Below are 18372 nucleotides of genomic sequence, written 5' to 3' on the forward strand. Positions count from 1 at the left end.
ACACTAATGGTGTAAACAGTGACACTAGTGACAGTAGGACTAAATAGGGTTGCCTAGTTAAAAAAAATACAAATTAGCTGTTCAGGATTAATTTTTTTACGTTCCGTTAAATAATCTTCAAAAATATAGTCCAAAGAATATGAAGGATGACAAAACGATTAACAATATATGGTGTTTAAAATTTATAATAAATGAAAAAAAATACAAGAATGAAGGAGATAATGATTGCAAAAAATATATTTAACAGTTCAACAGCGTTTTTTTATATAACTTGACAGCAATAAAATTAATATGACAATGACTGTCACGTGTAATATGTCATTCATTAGTCTGTCTTCGAATTTCGGATTAGCAGTAAGTTGGCGCGATTGCACAAGTTTTAAAAAACTTGAACGCTATTAAACCCTTTCTTCATTACAACTAATAAAAATACTTAAGGTATGTAATGTCTTTCAACTATTTACTTAATTCAATGTTACATATTGTGGGAACTAATATCAGTTCCCGCTCTTAATATATATCATTGTTTGATAACAATAACAATATGTTCTTTGTGTTTTTAAGTTTTTATTTGCCACTGTCAGACTTCGTAGATATCAAATTAAAGGTTTCCTATAATATTCTCGTCCTGCAAACTCAACAAAGTAATACAGACAGTAATAAATTAACAATATAATTGCAACTTTGAAGGTTAAAATGTTGTGGCCGGCCGCAGCGGGTGAGTTCATCGCTAAAAACGCTCAGCACGTCAAGATACATGAAGAGGGACTCGATAAGCTGTGTAAAGAGGTAGGTGCTGTTGACTCAACTCCACTTGAGATAGCTAAACCACTTTGGAGTAGAGATTATGGAGATAAGCAATGTGTATATCCTTTATTCACCCTTGTATAAATATGGCGCGGTGTATGTGGCAGTTTACACTTTGTTGATAAGTTTTTTGAAGTTAGGTACGAGACTAACTACTGATCCATTTAGGTTTCAAGCTAATTTGACTCTTAATACTAACGGTATGAAATGTCCAATGTAAAGTAAACCCTAAATGGCTCAACAATTAAAGTCTGTAACACGGTCACGTCTGAAAATATCGATACGGACAAAGTGCCAAAAATATGTACACACCACCCTAATACATGGGCCATAAGGTTGTGTCAACATATTTTTGGCACTTCAGTTGTTTCGATGTTTTAGGATGTGACAGTACATGAAATTAAAATGTGTTAAATGTGTAATAATTAAATTGGACATGTACCTAATCATAAAACCATCATTACATATAACTTGGTGTTATAAATAAATTATTTTTATTTTCATCTTATACATCATTTTGTAAAATCTATTCTTGATGATAAGGCTTTAATAGGATGGGTAACTTGGAAATCTATACAACTTTTTGACAGTTTTTGCATAAAAAATATTTTGTAAAACATGTTTTAATTATTAAAACATTCTACTCAACTCAATGCTGTACTGCAGAAATGCTAAGAAAAATATATCATAAAACAATTTTGAAATACTTATTATATTTGAGTTATTTCATAGAGTAAAACTTAAAAAATAAACTGTGGATATTATACATACTTTAGAAGTACTTTACCTATCTACATGATTGAAAATCTGGGTATTACAATTAACTCTAGAGGCCCACCATACAAGAAAAATGGCAGTGATATTTCAAAAAATTGTATTGGAAAATAAAATTGAATTTGTTTCATTATAAGATCGAACAAGCTATAAGCAACTCTGTCCCATTTAATAATGACTTAAATTTCATTGGAGGTAATTTATTTGTACTATTATCATTATTATGTTATTGTATTTGTATTACTGTGGGGAGCTTTTTAAACAAAAATCTTTATTAAAACCGGCCAAGAGCATGTCGGGCCACGCTCAGTGTAGGGTTCCGTAGTTACTCTTCCGTCACAATAAGCTAAACTGGAGCTTAAAGTATAGTAAATTGTTAACCAAGGGATGAAACGGTACCTTTCACCCGAGTTAAACAAATAGGCAAATTTGCATAATCAGTACCTAATTAAAGTAAGTCTTTTTACTATGAAGGGGAAACTTTTTGCGATAACTCAAAAACAGCTAAACTGATCATATCCGCTATAGTTTTCATTTAATGTATTTCTTAAGCTCTACTTCCACGATTTTTTTAATATTTTTTGGACCTATGGTTCAAAAGTTAGAGGGGGAGGGGGACACATTTTTTTTTCTTACGGAGCGATTATCTCCGAATATATTCACTTTATCAAAAAATGTTTGTTGAAGACCCCTATTAGCTTTGAAAGACCTTTCCAGCGATACCCCACACTGTAGGGTTGAACAAAAAAAAAATTCACCCCCAATTTACGTGTAGTTGAGGTACCCTAAAAAAATTAAATTTTTAGATTTTATTGTACGACTTTGTCGGCTTTATTGATTTGTATATCCATGCCAAATTTCAACTTTCTAGCACTAACGACCACGGAGCAAAGCCTCGGACAGACAGACAGACAGACAGACACACGGACATGGCGAAACTATAAGGGTTCCTAGTTGACTACGGAACCCTAAAAAGGGTGAAGAGATTTTTTATTTATTTAATATTTATTGAATAATAATAGATCATCATTAATTTCCTCGCTCACAAAACGGCCAGTGTAGACGTGCCACGGCCGAGGCGGCGCGCTCGGGCGAGGAAAACGCGCGTATACACGCTCTGTGTGGACCCACCTAATTATGGGTCTATTATTATTAACTACATTACCCTAGAGTTTAAATAAATATCTAGGGAGAAATGTTACTTTCTTATTTTTCAGATAGTAAAAATAGTCACCATTTTTATCAACTAAACATCTCTTAATGTTTGAGTACTTCTCATTGGTCTTCTCCATCTCTTTCCAATAGTGTCTGCTAGACAGAGAAACATTTTGCTTATCTACTTAATTATTAATATTCCAGATGCTGAAAGGTCTAGACATCCCCGATACCGGCGCGGACATGATTCACCCCTCCAAGGACCACCCTCGCGCCGTAGACTGGGTGTTTGTCTGTGACGCTCTTAACTTTTGCTTCTGGTCGTACTCTGGTGCGGAGAAGTGGACGGTGGATGGGCATTCAGGGTATTATGCTTTGGAGGCAGCATTGCATAGAGCTATTAAGGTAAACACTAGTTGCAAACTGTAATAGTGGGAAAAGGATGCCATCTCTTTCGCTTGTTTTTTTTTTTTTTTTTTTTTTTTTCCATAAATGGCTTTTACTCCTCGCTAATTTAGCAAGGTGGATTCTGCCAATGTCGAGGTGTGGACTTTTGACTTATGTGAGCAGAGAATGTTCGGTTTAATTTTGATTTTTGTGGAAGGATAGACTGGGAACCTAAAACAAACAAATATTATGGACAACACAGACAAACACATGACATGACACATTTCACATAATACCAACATTAGTAAAAAGAGCGGAAAGCGGATGACAGATTGTTAAGGCAAGCAACATAGCGGATGAAATGGAGGAAAAAACATAGAAATTAAAATATATAGATAGATAGAAATATAGTAAGAGTAAAAATTAAAGTTTTATATCATGCTCCTGTATATACTTAATAAGAATAGAAGTTAGAGGCGGGTCCATTAGAGTGAGAAGTGAGTAGAAATTTATAGGTCGTGGAATATTTTCAGGTAGCACATCATACAAAGAGTAATTGAATCTCGGACAAGAAAAGAAAATGTGATCTACGGTGCCTTCATCGAACCCGCATTCGCACAGTGAGGTATCCCGGACCCGTATCTTAGCAAGAAATACTGGCGTACAAACTGGCCCTAAGCGTAAACGACAGATTGTAGACGTGGCCCATTTCGGATAAGCTCGGAATTTAAAAAACCATGGTTTACGGGGGATGTTGGATTGAATGTGGCCATAATGCTTTCCTACCTCCAATCTGGAAGAATCCCAGAGATTTTGCCACGTGTTAAACAGATCAGTCTGTGCATGGCTCAGAAGGTCAGAGCTGTATATCTTATCGTGACCTGGTGATCCCATCTCAATAGCTTGCCTTGCCCATAAGTCTGCAGACTCATTTCCAGCAATACCACAATGGCCTGGGATCCACCCGAGTACTATTTTTAACCCCTTTAAGTCACATTTTCTTAATAAGGTTTTGATCTGAAGTATTAAGGGAAATTTTGTCTTCATTTTAAACTGATTGCCCACAATAGCTTGCAGACAACTCCTGCTATCTGTAAATATTATCATTTTTGTTATATTGTGAGAGTCAGCATACGTTACAGCTTCTAAGATGGCAACAGCCTCGCCTGTAAAAATTGATGATTCTGGAGGGCACTTAAACATCAAGACAATGTTATATTTTGGAATCACCACTGCGGCTCCAACACACTTTGTGGGATCACTTTTTGATGCGTCAGTAAACACTGGTAAGTAGCCTGCCCACTTTTCTAAAAGTTTTTTAAATTTGCTATTAGCTCCCGGATCATTTTTAAATATTCCTAGGTCTAGAATAATCCTAGGAGAGTAAATTAAAGTTTCAAATTTTGTTTCAAATATGGGGTTTGTTCCTGATTTATATAATATAGGGTTTATACGATTTAATTTAGAATAAGTAATAATATTTTTTGGAAACTCCTTATGCATCCAATATGGGTTTTCAGTGACCAGTGAAGCAAGAGCCTGCAAGCGTGGAATCAGCAAGTGATTGGAATTGGAGATAGCTCTTATGAGGAACCTGTTGGCAAGATATTGCCTGCGCAGTGCCAGTGGAGGCTCCACACATTCTACTTGCATTGCGTTTTTTGGAGAAGACCTCATGGCACCAAGTACGATTCTTAAGCATTTAGCCTGTATTAAATCCAACCTTTCTAAGGCTTCCTTATTACATGGTTCTAATATGAAGGATCCATAGTCCATGTGGCTGCGAATAATAGCATTATAAAGTAGCTTTTGACAATATGGATGAGATCCCCACCAAACTCCTGATAGTGCTCGCAAAATGTTGATTCCTTTTTCACACTTGTCTTGTATGTATTTCAGATGCTGTTTTCCACACATTTTCCAGTCCAAGACAACACCCAGGAATTTGGTTGATTCTGCATTGGGAATGTTTTCCTCACCAAAATGAACATCTGCGATGGGCATGTTCCTTCTGCGACTGAAAGTCACGGCACAGCTCTTGGAAGGTGACAAAGACAAACCATGCTCCTCAAGCCAATCCTTGAGGTAACTAAGGCCCATGTTCAACCTGGTAGCCGCTGTATCAATGGATTTTGCAGAAGCATAGAGGACTAGATCGTCTGCATACTGTAGAATATTACAAAAGGGTAACACGGACTGCTCTAGGTCATATGTATAAATGCTATAAAGTATTGGACTCAAAACGGATCCTTGAGGGAGGCCCTGCCACGATGTACGAGGAGGAAGATATGAGTTACCATCACGGATTTTGATGGATCTTCCTATGAATAGTTTGGAGACAATTTGTACAATCTTCACGGCAATGCTCAGATGTAGCATTTTTGCTCTGAGCACCGGAAGAAGGACATTGTCATAGGCTGCCGAAATATCAAGAAAACATCCTAGTAGCTCCTCATTTTTAGAGAGTGATAGTCTGATATCCGTGGTTAGTATGTTTAAGCTGTCCATTGTGCTCCTACCTTTACGGAATCCGAATTGAGTGTTTGCTAACAGTCCCCTGCTCTCAACGTACCATTCCAGCCTATTCTTTACCAAATGCTCAAGAATCTTGCCCATTGTAGCGGAGAGCGCAATTGGTCGGTACGAGCTGGCCTCTTCTGGATTTTTAGCCGGTTTCAAGATTGGGATGACAATTTGGGTTTTCCAATCTTCTGGGACCTCTCCTGTGTCAAACACGCGATTCAAAATGCCAAGGAAATATTCTTGTGAGAAGGAGCTAAGGTTTGCTATAAAACAATAAGGAATACCATCTTCCCCCGGTGAAGTGTTGCGTAGTCCATCCAAAGCTATTTTGAGCTCCGCAAACGAGAATGGTTCGTCAAGGGTGGTTGACGGACGAGGGAGTGGTGGTAATACTACACAGGATAATTCTGGGGCAGTTGGGGGTGCCAGTCTGTCAGCAAAGTCCAAGAGCCAAGCCGATTTGTCAACAGAACACAAGATATCTGGATTAAAGGAGCCTCTAAACCGCTTTATGTTTTTCCAAATAATTGATGGAGGTGTTCTAGGGGACAGGCTCTCACAGAACCCCTTCCATCCCTTTTTCTTGGTTTTGGACAATAGGCGTTTTGTGCGGGCAGAGGTTTTCCTAAAATTGATAAAGTCCTCCATAGCACCTGATTCATTAAATCTTTGTTCTGCTTCATCTCTTTCTTTTACGGCAGCTGTGCATTCGGCGTTCCACCATGGTGGCGAAGAGATTTTATCCTTTTTGTGTTTTTTCCGGGGGAAATACTTATCAGCTGCTTCTAAAAGTAAATTTTTGAATTTTGAGTAGTTTTCCCTATGGTCATTTAAGTTCGTGTCCCATTCTTTAATTTTTGTTTCGACATAAAGAGAAAATTTGGACCAGTCAGCTGATTGCAATCTGTATTTCAGAAGCGGTTCAGGAGCCGGAGATGGAAGAACGGAGGAGGGCTTGGAAATAATAATGGGGAAGTGATCGCTGCCAAAGGACTGACGAAGTACGGTCCAAGATAATAATGAGGCCAAATTGGGGGAGCAAGCTGATAAGTCAGGAACGGATTGTGGGTTTTGTCCTGGATAGACTCGATGTGTGGGCGTTCCATCGTTTATAACGCAAACGTCAATCTCATCGAAGATTTCCAACAAGAGTGATGAAAACCTGTCCGAATGGTATGATCCCCAAGAAATGTTATGTGAATTAAAATCACCTAAAACTATAAGGGGAGGTGGGACAGAGGTTAGGATAGAAGATATTTCAGGAATAAGGTCAAGGTCAGGATGAGGAATATATATTGAAATGAAATTAACGCCCATAACCTTAGCGGCTACGACATTAATTTCATCTCCATGAGGAGGGAGAGGAATTTGGGAAAAGGGGTAAGATTGCTTAATCAATAAAGCACATCCTGCACGTCCGTCAACGCGGTCCTCCCGGAGGCATGAGAAGCCCGGGAGCCGAAACCGAGATCCGGGTCTCAGCCACGTCTCCGAGATGGCCGCGACAGACACAGCATGGTCATTGATCAGCTGGGTGAGTTCTGTTTTTTTTGGGATTAGACTGCGGCTATTCCATTGTAGAAAGGTGACCTGGGGGGCCGTTAGGGAAAGACAATTTCTCGACAAGGGTCAACATTAAAGGTGCAACGTCGTTCGGTAAGCAATCACTCCATTTGGCGATGATATTAGTTAAGAGTTTAAGGAGGAGCTCCATGAGGTCCTCATTCGGAGTTACTCTATTGTAAGGATTATTAAGGGCCTGTCCGTTGGGAATTTCAGATGGAGGGGGTCGGACAATATTATTATGGGCCTGTCTGTCGTAACCTGGGGACAGGGAAGGCCTTGGTCTAGGTGACAAAAAGACTGTCTTGCGGTGAGAGGTTCTAGGAGGGGTAGAAGGTAAATCAGTTGGGTCAAAGGGAGATTGTGATGGGGGGGGTGATTCCCTTGTGGGGCCGAACATTATATTTGCAACATCCGCATAGGGCCTACGATTTACAACTGGCACTTGTGCGGCTGCTTCAGCATATGAAATATTTCTTTCAGACATTATCAATTTTATGGACTTTTGGCGGTGATGTTCTGGGCAGTTTCTATCAGTGGCATAGTGTCGGGCAGCGCAGAAAATACAAGAGATGTGTTCGGGAGCTACATTACAACCATCACCCGGATGCTTCTGGGCACACTTGTAGCAGCGGGCATCTGAGCGACATTGGGTCTGAATGTGTCCAAATCTGAGGCATTTCCGGCATTGAATTGTTGGCAGTTGGTATACCTCCACCACTAGAGAGGTATAATAAGCAAATATTCTAGATGGCAAAGATTGGCCTTCAAAAGTGACTACCACTGTCTGGGTTGGTACCCAGGATGGGGAGCCATCTTCTTTGGTCACCTTTCTCTGTAGACGGCGCGCTTTCAGAATCCTACCTTTACCTTCTTCTAAATTCGTACCTTTTACAAAATCTGTCATGGACCAATCTGTTGGAACTCCTCGAACTAGCCCCATACGAGATATGTTGTATGTTGGTATGTTTGCCGATAGTTTGTATTTGTCTAGCATAGGGTTTTTTAGAATGGAGTTGGCATCAGCAGCTTTATCAAAAGTTACTGAAACTCTATTACGACCTACAGATTTTATCCCGTCCTTCTTAATATTTGTGACATTTGCCTGTGTTAAGAGCATACCTACGTAGATAGCTTTTAGTGATGACTTGGAGTCAGCAGAGGATTCCTTTGAGATGTGAACCACAAATGGGCCATCGTCGTCAGCATTGTATCCGCGGGCTTCTGTGCTAAGATCAGGGTGTTTATACAAAAGTGGGTTCGCAGCATTCTCATCGGGTTGTTTATCTACGTGGGGGATGACGACATTCTCACATACTGTCGCTACCTGGTCCGAGATCTCTTTGTGAACGTGGATTGTAATTTTTTTAGGAGCTGGTTCTTGTGGGCTACCTACCGGTGATAAGCCTAATGTTTGCAGGTTTCTTTTTCTAGTATTATTGTCAATGTCCATGCCAACATTAGAGTTACCATCGGCTTCGTCAGGGGGCTTTTCCTTCTCATTCCCGTCCATTGGCCTAAGGGCCAAAAAGGCCTTACCCTAGCTTTATATCAGAGCAAATGTATATTTAACCTAATTTATATAAATAAACCACAACCAAGTTAATAAAAAAAGGATGAATTTGTTATTTATAAAGGAATATAACCTAAAAGTGAACAGACTCACACGGCGCTTCTGTCAAAAGTCCCTTTCGCTTGTTGCACTCTGCATTACCCTAAGTGGCAAGTGACAGAACAAAGATGGCGGTCTCCCTTCATAAAGCGTCAGGTGCACAGAATATTTGATACACTTTTAGTTTAAGGTGTATTTAGAGTCAGACCAAGATAAGTTTGCAGTGATTTTGACAGCCCAGACAGTGCGAGTGTTACTTTGAACGCCAAATTTCTATGAAATGATGATGTTTACTTAACACTTGCACAGGCTGGACTATCAAAATCGTTGTCAACTTCGTTTATTGGGATTGGGTAATCCCAAAAATCATTTAAAAATCACTCATATGTCGTTGTATTAAGAGTTATTTTTCTGAATTATCCGCCACTTTTTTTTAGTGTTCTTTACTTTTAGAATATTTCAAAATGTTGTAAATAAATTAAGTTTTTTATTTCTGGGTTGAAAATAGGGCAGAGATGCGATGTATTCCTGTCCTAGCGCAAAAAAAAACTGTACTTTGGAACGACAAAAAAAAATTTTCTTCTACTTTTTCCTAATCAGAACTGAATATGCCCTTAAGAGGAAAGTATACCACGTTATATACCTTAGAAAGAGAGAATACGTTTTTTCAATTCTAAATATTTTCCATTCTCCATGCTTTTGTCACAATTAAAAACTAGGTGTATGGGTTTTCCTGTTTTTCAAAACTAGCCAAAAAAAAAAAATTCAAAGCGAAATCTACCTATCCTAGAATCTATTATGCTGAAGGTATCGACATCAAAATCAAAGTGATTTTTTAAGATTTAGTTAGTGGAAAACGTTTTCTCATGAACTGGAATTTAATAGAAAAAAAGCGGCCAAGTACGAGTCGGACTCGCCCATGAAGGGTTCCGTACCATTTATGACGTATTAAAAAAAAACTACTTACTAGATCTCGTTCCAACCAATTTTCGGTGGAAGTTTGCATGGCAATGTATATCATACTTTTTTTTTTTTTTAGATTTTTCATTCTGTTATTTTAGAAGTTACGGTGGGGGGGACGGGGGGGGACGACGACACACTTTTTACCACTTTGGAAGTGTCTCTCGTGCAAACTATTCAGTTTAGAAAAAAAATGATATTAGAAACCACAATATTTTTAAAGACCTATCCTACCTATAGATACCCCACACGTATGGGTATGATGAAAAAAGATTTTATGAGTTTCAGTTGTAAGTATGGGGAACCCCCAAAATTTATTGTTTTTTTTCTATTTTTGTGTAAAAATCTTAATGCGGTTCATAGAATACATCTACTTACCAAGTTTGAACAGTATAGCTCTTACAGTTTCGGAAAAAAGTGGCTGTGACATAATCGGACAGACAGACGGACATGACGAATCTATAAGGGTTCCGTTTTTTGCCATTTGGCTACGGAACCCTAAAAAGTACCGTTATTTCGCTAGGATCGCAAAGCAATGCTTCCCTCTAAACGGATTGCCACTATTTTTGTTACATTCTGTATATAAGAACCTGAAGAACCTGCTATATTCCTTTTTCAGGAAGGCCACGATATAACAAACCCAGAATACTACTCCATAATCACCGCAGACCAACTCCACCGCATAATGAGAGGCGACAACTCCGTCCAAATCCCACTCTTCAACGAACGACTGTCCGTCCTTCACGAAGTCGGTACTATCCTACTTCAAAAATATGAAGGAACTTTTCTAACTTGCGTAAAAGCTGCTAATAAATCTGCTGTGAAATTACTAGAGATTATAGTCGAGAATTTTCCATGTTTTAAAGATGAAGTTACGTATAAAGGTCAAAGGATTGGTATATATAAGAGAGCGCAGATTTTAGTGGCTGATCTTTGGAATTTCTTCGAGAAGGAAGGCTGGGGGGAGTTTGAGGATATCGATAAGATGACCATGTTTGCTGATTATAGAGTGCCGCAGGTTTTGGTGTATTTTGGGGCGTTGAGTTATAGTGAGGAGTTGATGGAGAAATTGAAGAGAGGTGAGTTTTTTTTAATACAGATAAACTATTTTGACGACCGGTTTGGCCTAGTGGGTAGTGACCCTGCCTACGAAGCTGATGGTCCCGGGTTCAAATCCTGGTAAGGGCATTTATTCGTGTGATGAGCATGGATATTTGTTCCTGAGTCATGGGTGTTTTCTATGTATTTAAGTCTTCTTCTTCTTCAACCTAGCGTTTTCCCAGCCTAGCGCCAGGGTCCGCTCTCCTACTTAATCTTCTCCACTTTGCCCGATCTTCGGCATCCTCAGATGTGAGATTGCTCTCCACCATGTCCGCTCTCACGACCTGTATTTAAGTATTTATAAATATTTATATATTATATATATCGTTGTCCAAGTACCCTCAACACAAGCCTTATTGAGCTTACTGTGGGACTTAGTCAATTTGTGTAATAATGTCGTATAATATTTATTTATTTTAAACTTTGTGCCCCTTTGAAACACCTTCAACAAGTCTTCATTGAGGGTTGGTGCTCTGGGGAGGGGTACGCAGACTACGGGCGTCCGCCAGCGTGGGCGGGTTGCTGGGCGGCCGCACGCGGGTGCGGGTGCAGGTGTTGGGCAACCGCACGCGGGTGCGGGTGCAGGTGTTGGGCGACCGCACGCGGGTGCGGGTGCAGGTGTTGGGCGACCGCACGTGGGTGCGGGTGCAGGAGTTGGGCGACCGCACGTGGGTGCGGGTGCAGGTGTTGGGCGGCCGCACGCGGGTGCGGGTGCAGGTGTTGAGCGACCGCATGCGGGTTCGGGTGCAGTTGTTGGGCGGCCGCACGCGGTTGTAGATAAAATTCGTTGCACGCATTTGCGCCAGTTAGGCAACGCTCCTACTATTTTTCGTTAACCCGCGCTACCCCACTTCTGGAACCGTATCAGCTAGCGGACGCCCTAAAAATAAACACGGCAAAGCAGTCGGGAAACGCTTGAATAATAACGAAAACTACCGTACAACAATTTTGCTATTTTATTTTTGTAGGCGCTTAAATTAAAACCTGAATTAAAAAGTATCTTGCCATAAAAAAATGTATCAAAAGCGCTAGTGGCCTAGCGGTACGAGCATACGACTTGCAATCTGGAGGTCGCGGGTTCAATCCCCGGCTCGTACCAATAAGTTTTTCGGAACTTATGTACGAAATATCATTTGATATTTACGAGTCACTTTTCGGTGTAGGAAAACATCGTAAGGAAACCGGACTAATCCCAATAAGGTCTAGTTTACCCTCTGCGTTGGAAGGTCAGATGGCAGTCGCTTTCGTAGAAACTAGTACCTACGCCGATTCTCGGGATTAGTTGCCTAACGGACCACAGGCTCCCAAGAGCCGTGGCAAAATGCCGAGTTTTTTTTCTCATGAATATGCCGGGTGCCCAGTGTTAGCCTAACGTTAAGTAGGATTTACCAATAACCATCACAAATTGAACCGCAAACAGAAACGGACGGTTACAGTTTACGGTTCCATTTGTAATGGTTATTGGTCAATTCTAATTGAGTATTTGACACATGTTGAATATTATGACAAAATTTTGCTAAATGGATTGAAAATGGGCCATCCATTACAAAAAAGTGGAATTTAAAGTAAATATTGAGATTATATATATTAATTTTTTTTTACATTCAAAAAGAAAAAAATTAAATGGTACAATTCGATTTCAATTAAAAATAAATTGTAAGACAACTATATACATAAACGCAATATTTCAAGGTCAAAATAGCAATTTTCTTGATATTCCATACATTTAGGACAGACTAATGTAACGTGACGTCACATTACAATATCATTTTGTTAGAGGCGTTTCAATCGAGTGCGAGCGTCAGACTTTAACTCTCATTTCTGACCTTTGTGTTGCTTAAATGCCATGAGTCCTACATAGACATTTGATCCTCAGGAAAATCAAGATCGATTGACATTATTTACAAAAAGCGGCCAAGTGCGAGTCGGACTCGCCCATGAAGGGTTCCGTACCATTTATGACATATTAAAAAAACTACTTACTAGCTCTCGTTCAAACCAATTTTCGGTGGAAGTTTGCATGGTAATGTATATCATATATTTTTTTTAGATTTTTCATTCTGTTATTTTAGAAGTTACGGGGGGGGGGGGGGGGGGAACACTTTTTTTCACTTTGGAAGTGTCTCTCGCGCAAACTATTCAGTTTAGAAAGAAAATGATATTAGGAACCTAAATATCATTTTTGAAGACCTATAGATATATACCCCACACGTATGGGTTTGATGAAAAAAGATTTTTTAGTTTCAGTTCTAAGTATGGGGAACCCCCAAAATTTATTGTTTTTTTTTCTATTTTTGTGTAAACATCTTAATGCGGTTCATAGAATACATCTACTTACCAAGTTTGAACAGTATAGCTCTTATAGTTTCGGAAAAAAGTGGCTGTGACATAATCGGACAGACAGACGGACATGACGAATCTATAAGGGTTCCGTTTTTTGCCATTTGGCTACGGAACCCTAAAAAACTGTCAAGTAGCAATTTAACTGGGTTTCGTATGGGCGTTTCCAATCCTTTCAGAATCTGTCCATCTTTTTAGAAGTACTTACAACTTGATACTTTTCAGATGAACTCCTCCCAAGCGGCTCAGAACAAGAAGTAGAAATCCGCGGCTGCTCCATACACGCCGTGGAACTTCTAAAGAAGATGCTATCTTCTAGCACGAAGCTAGAAGGTTCTAGCACGCTGGACTTGAACTCTAGCTATATAGACTATTATCTGTGGTGCTACCGGCGCAAATACGCTGAAGAGATGGAAAAAGTGCCCTTCCATAAGACGCTGGGGATATATTATTGAGGTATATATTTGGACCCCGAGTTTTGGGTACGGGAAAGTTTTGATGATGTATTTTTAAATATTTATTGGAAAATTTACCAAACTACGAGTTAAAAATTTGTATTAATAGAGTTGTGCATGCTCGTACACTGAAAATAAAAAAATAAAAAAAAAACTTAAAAAAAGACCCAAAAAGAGACTTAGAAATAGCGATGTAACTTAATTAAACAATTTTATTAGATACTTAATGTAATACAAATCAGTTTTTTGCAACCGAATCTTAAACCAGATTAGTCCGCAAGAAAAACTTACTAAAGCGCCTGTATTTTTTTTTGTATTCTACGTCGGTGGCAAACAAGCATACGGCCTGCCTGATGGTAAGCAGTCTCCGTAGCCTATGTACACCTGCAACTCCAGAGGAGTTACATGCGATGTGATTGAGCGATAGATGAAAATAAAACTTAATTTTTCACCACACCGACTGATAAAGGCATGTCTTGATTGTTCAAAAACTAATGAGAAAGTTGCATTTTATCCACATGTGAGGCAAAGTAATCAGATGCAAATTTTGAATTTTTCCTTTTATTATCTGGTGGAATTGACTTTTAAATGGTATTTTTTATTTGAATTGGTTTTGGTTTGATTTTTTTTGGGATTGCTAGGGAGGATTTTCCTCGCGTTGGTGTTTTTGCGTGGTTTGTGGTGGTGGTGTGGTTTATGCGCGCGGAGGCAATAGTACATTACGATACAAGTGCGAAAAATAGGAAATTCGAAACGAGTGGCGATAAATTAAAACACGACCGAAGGGAGTGTTTTAAATCGACACGAGTTGCGAATTACCTATTCGCACATGTATCGTACAACGTTTTACAGTACATATGGCCCTTTAAATGTTCGACACAGTAACGTAATATGCTAATTTTCACACTAGTGCGGTAAAGTAGCACCATATGTACTGTAAAGTTTGTTTAACCCTCGTGCCTTGAAACCCTCGCAACGCTTTGGCCTAGTGGGTCCCGGACCCTGCCTACGAAGCTGATGGTCCCGGGTTCAAATCCTGGTAAGGGCATTTATCCGTGTGATAAGCATGGATATTTGTTCCTGAGTCATGGGTGTTTTCCATGTATTTAAGTATTTATATATTATATATATCGTTGTCTAAGTACCCTCAACACAAGCCTTATTGAGCTTACTGTGGGACTTAGTCAATTTGTGTAATAATGTCCTATTTTTTTTTATCTACTATATTGTTTTATTTTATGACAGTAAATAAAACCATAACACAATTTGTATAATATTTTTATTACAATATACAATACCCCCCTTACACATAGAAATTAATTCAAACGCCTGGCGTCTTACAATTATTATTGATTTTATCACATTTTAAACATGTCTTTACAGTTGCCTATTTTTATTAAATATGGCCAAAATAAAGAAAGAAATGGAAAATAGCATTATTGCACCTTTTATACCTCTGTAAAGCACAATTTACCTCTTGATCGCCTCTCAAAGTGTTACTCTAAATTTAACCTTGTAACCTTATTAGGTTAACGGCACGGTGTTATTACACTAGATCCTACTCATGGTGTTGTGTTCCTGCCGGTGAGTAAGGTTGCCAGAGCTCAACGAGGGTGCGGAGTGTTAGGGTCGGCAACGCGCATGTAACGCTTCTGGAGTTGCAGGCGTACATAGGCTATGGAAACTTCTTACCAGGCGGCCCGTATGCTTGTTTGTCACCGACGTAGTATATAAAAAAACCTTCTAGCAACAGAATAGGTTATTTCTCCTCCTTTGTGGACAAGTGATGTATGAAATTGCCATAAAAAGAGTGTTTTTATTTTTTTTATTTCGCTGATTCTGTGGATACCTTGATAGCTCAGTTGGCCCGTCCTGTTATGTCCGTTCAAAACTAAGTTATTTTTTTTGGTATCGAGGCGGTCTAAAGGTAAAAGTGCTCCTTTATAATTCTAGATTAGACACTTTATTTTATGCTATAGTTAGATAAGTATACTATGGTTACTATGGACATAACCACTAATAAGTGTACAGTTAGTGTAAAAATAATTAGACACTGTACGTGTACAATATACATAAAGAAAGGACGCTTACCGTGAAGAATTTTGTACATTGACGCACCTGGCCGCGTAGCCAACGTGCATATCGTTCACGCACCGTGGCGAACGAAACGCAACTGTCACAGTCGCACTAATATGGAAGAGTGATAGAAAGAGATAGCTACGATACGCTGCGGAGCGTAAAGGATTGTAACGTGCATAATTATGTTGCTGTCGCGTTCGCTCAGTGACATTGACACTATTGACAGCCGGCATCATGGGCGGGACAACATCGCGCGTACGATAAACATGGGAAAGGGGTCAATGTACGAAATTCCTTGTGCCAAGTGTCCTTTCTTCAGCATGTTTTTAATAGAAAAAATCACCTCGTCGAGCAAGATTCATGCGTCCTTACCACAGAAATATACCTAGATATATTTCTGTGGTCCTTACCGATCACCGGTCAGAACTCTCTAAGCAACTGAGCCATCGAACTGTACCCGACCTTCGGTGATTTTATTTATTTATTCTTTGCATAAAAAATATATGTAATTTATTTATACGCATATTGTATACACAAGTCAAATAATTGTGTATAAATATTTATACACAAACTGTACCTAGGTTATATATTTCAACTTTGGCATTAACTAAACTACGGGAAAACATTATTTTTACAAAAATGGCACTACATTAATATTTACAGAGCTAAAATACACTCAAGATACAGTTTTTATACAAAATGACCCATTTTTATTGATCTTGACTTTATATTTACATATGTATTATCGAATGTATTATTTAAAAAGCAACCTTACGCCCTTATTTTTAAAGTGTAATTTAAATAGACAGATGAAACTTATCTTTTTTTTACAGCACCATATTGTAGATGTCAAGATTAAGATAAAATACGTCATTGTGATATTGATGTCATACAACGTGTATTTTATGAAAAATATGATCAGTAGTTTTAGAAAATAACTGAAATGAACATATCTTTCTTAAAACAACAATAATATAGATAAGAAAATGATAGTTATCAATTAAATAAAAACCACTCAGAAAATATAATCATTTACAAAATCACTCAACTTTTACCCCAAATTTCTAGTCAGAAATAAATAAATAGCAGCATAACTACAGATTTGTTTAAATATAAACAAGTATAGCGTAACTGCTTATATGTACGCAAATGTACAGAAAATCATGCCTTTCTACTCTAGTTATTTAATATTGTTTATATAAACAAACTAAATAAATACATGGGATTACTTAGAAGACAATTCAATCAAAACAAACAACTTTTGATTTTGGACTCTGTTTTTTCATAATACCTAAATGTTGGAGCAGTAAACGCATACGCCTATAGAAGCGGTGTGCCGCGTTGACATATACCTCTGTGCCTTTAGGTGTTTAAATAAAAATAAACAAAATCTACCCTCAAATGGCTCCTTAAGCCAGTTGAGGGTAGATGAACACATTACATGATCAAATACTGTAGATTAAGTCAGCTCGTTCAATGACAGATCCAGACGGTTTTTTATTTGGTTGGACCAATAAATGTTATAACTACACGAAAATATACTAATTGTTTGTTTACTTTTATTTAAATACCTAAAGATACAGAGATAAGCACGGGCCTTACGGGCACTAAGAATGGTGCTAGTTCAGTGGTGTCACTCGCGAATTCGAGCCAATCGTGCAGTCTAACGCAACTAGTTGCGAACAATCGCGCGCGTGATGCGAACTCATCAACCAATCGCGTTGCGTTAGACTGCATGATTGGCTCGAATTCGTGTGCGTAACACCGCTGGACTGGCCCCATTCTTATTGCCCGTAAGGCTCGTCCTTAGATATATGTCAAGTGTGCCGCCTCCTATAAGATTGATATATTGCAACGCGCAAATGTGCGTGCTTACGCACATGCATCCGGTGTGCACAGGCTTTAAACGCGCAGCGCTTAACGCAGATTAAGATATGCCGAATCCAAAGAATTATTATAGATTATAGACTTCTAATTTGTGGGGTTTTAACTTTATTTACCAATTAAGGTTATACGAAAACGAACCCAATCCATTAGAATATTAAGAAATAATCAATCCAATTCCAATTGTATTAAGAAATAGCTTTAATAAACAGCATGGAAAATAACGACTGATAATAATCGGGTTTTCCCAGATAAAGAACAGATCTTCAAATGTACTACGATATTCGCAGTTTGCCTAAAGTGTTTGTGTTTTGAAGTGTGATTGTATTTGTATAAGACTACACACCTCACACAATCAATGATTTTCTAACCAACCTATTTGCTGCTAAACTTAGATTTCAAACTCTCAAAGAACGCTAGCTTAGTCTTAATGGTCCCTGGTTCTGGCATCGGGCTTGGGGGTCGACTAGATTCCTTAATCACGTCTTCAGTGCCCTCTGGGATCTCATTAGACCCCCCGGGCACCTTTAACGGGGTCGCCATGGAGAGTTTCAGTTCTTCTCTGAACTCTTTGGAGATGCTCCTGGCGGTTAGGCTGTGCATGTAGACTAGTTTGTTCTGTTTTTCGGAGAGTAGGTTCTCTTTGCTCTTTTGTCTTTTTAGGGGGGCTGGTTGTGGCGGCTGTGGATTGAGAAAGGAAATAACTAAATAAACTAGTTGAGTCAAAAGCAT

The 18372-nt window shown here is 38.8% G+C and overlaps 3 protein-coding genes across 10 annotated transcripts in view; 1 reads left to right on the plus strand and 2 right to left on the minus strand.

Annotated features, from left to right (window-relative positions):
• Positions 1-303: 303 nt before the first annotated feature.
• Positions 304-14944, plus strand: LOC133518629 (queuosine 5'-phosphate N-glycosylase/hydrolase). Its single transcript, XM_061852305.1, has 5 exons — positions 304-438; positions 691-789; positions 2941-3141; positions 10401-10860; positions 13448-14944. Exons 2-5 carry the CDS (start codon positions 697-699, stop codon positions 13675-13677), a joined length of 984 nt encoding a protein of 327 aa, XP_061708289.1. The 5' UTR covers positions 304-438; positions 691-696; the 3' UTR covers positions 13678-14944.
• LOC133518624 (uncharacterized) lies at positions 3195-8903 on the minus strand. 3 transcript variants are annotated; one of them, XR_009799498.1, is made up of 2 exons: positions 8876-8903; positions 3195-3354 (listed from the first exon to the last, which is right to left on the minus strand). XR_009799498.1 is itself a non-coding variant. In XM_061852298.1 (2 exons), exons 1-2 carry the CDS (start codon positions 5125-5127, stop codon positions 3319-3321), a joined length of 1254 nt encoding a protein of 417 aa, XP_061708282.1. In that variant the 3' UTR covers positions 3195-3318. The 3 variants fall into 3 exon arrangements, 1 of the variants encoding a protein (XP_061708282.1); XR_009799497.1 differs by having other exon boundaries at positions 8856-8898; XM_061852298.1 differs by lacking the exon at positions 8876-8903 and adding an exon at positions 3910-5127.
• The window catches only part of LOC133518613 (uncharacterized), a 218949-nt gene continuing 215516 nt past the window's right edge, over positions 14940-18372 (minus strand). For all 6 annotated transcript variants that reach the window (XM_061852279.1, XM_061852277.1, XM_061852278.1 and 3 more), the window contains one exon: positions 14940-18321. In XM_061852279.1, coding sequence (XP_061708263.1) covers positions 18016-18321 — 306 coding nt within the window. In that variant the 3' untranslated portion in view covers positions 14940-18015. The remainder of the gene's footprint in view (positions 18322-18372) is intronic.

This window comes from Cydia pomonella, chromosome 6 (genome assembly GCF_033807575.1).
Source record: "Cydia pomonella isolate Wapato2018A chromosome 6, ilCydPomo1, whole genome shotgun sequence".
In the NCBI taxonomy this organism is placed as follows: Eukaryota; Metazoa; Arthropoda; class Insecta; order Lepidoptera; family Tortricidae; genus Cydia; species Cydia pomonella.

Excerpts from the sequence above, each read along its gene's own strand:
- LOC133518629 (XM_061852305.1), top strand. The coding sequence starts at position 697 with ATGTTGTGGCCGGCCGCAGCGGGTGAGTTCATCGCTAAAAACGCTCAG. Across the intron at positions 790-2,940 it reads TCGATAAGCTGTGTAAAGAG|ATGCTGAAAGGTCTAGACAT; the intron begins GTAGGTGCTGTT and ends TTAATATTCCAG. Across the intron at positions 10,861-13,447 it reads GATGGAGAAATTGAAGAGAG|ATGAACTCCTCCCAAGCGGC; the intron begins GTGAGTTTTTTT and ends GATACTTTTCAG.
- LOC133518624 (XM_061852298.1), bottom strand. The coding sequence starts at position 5,127 with ATGCCCATCGCAGATGTTCATTTTGGTGAGGAAAACATTCCCAATGCA. Across the intron at positions 3,355-3,909 it reads GGGATTCTTCCAGATTGGAG|GTTCCCAGTCTATCCTTCCA; the intron begins GTAGGAAAGCAT and ends TGTTTGTTTTAG.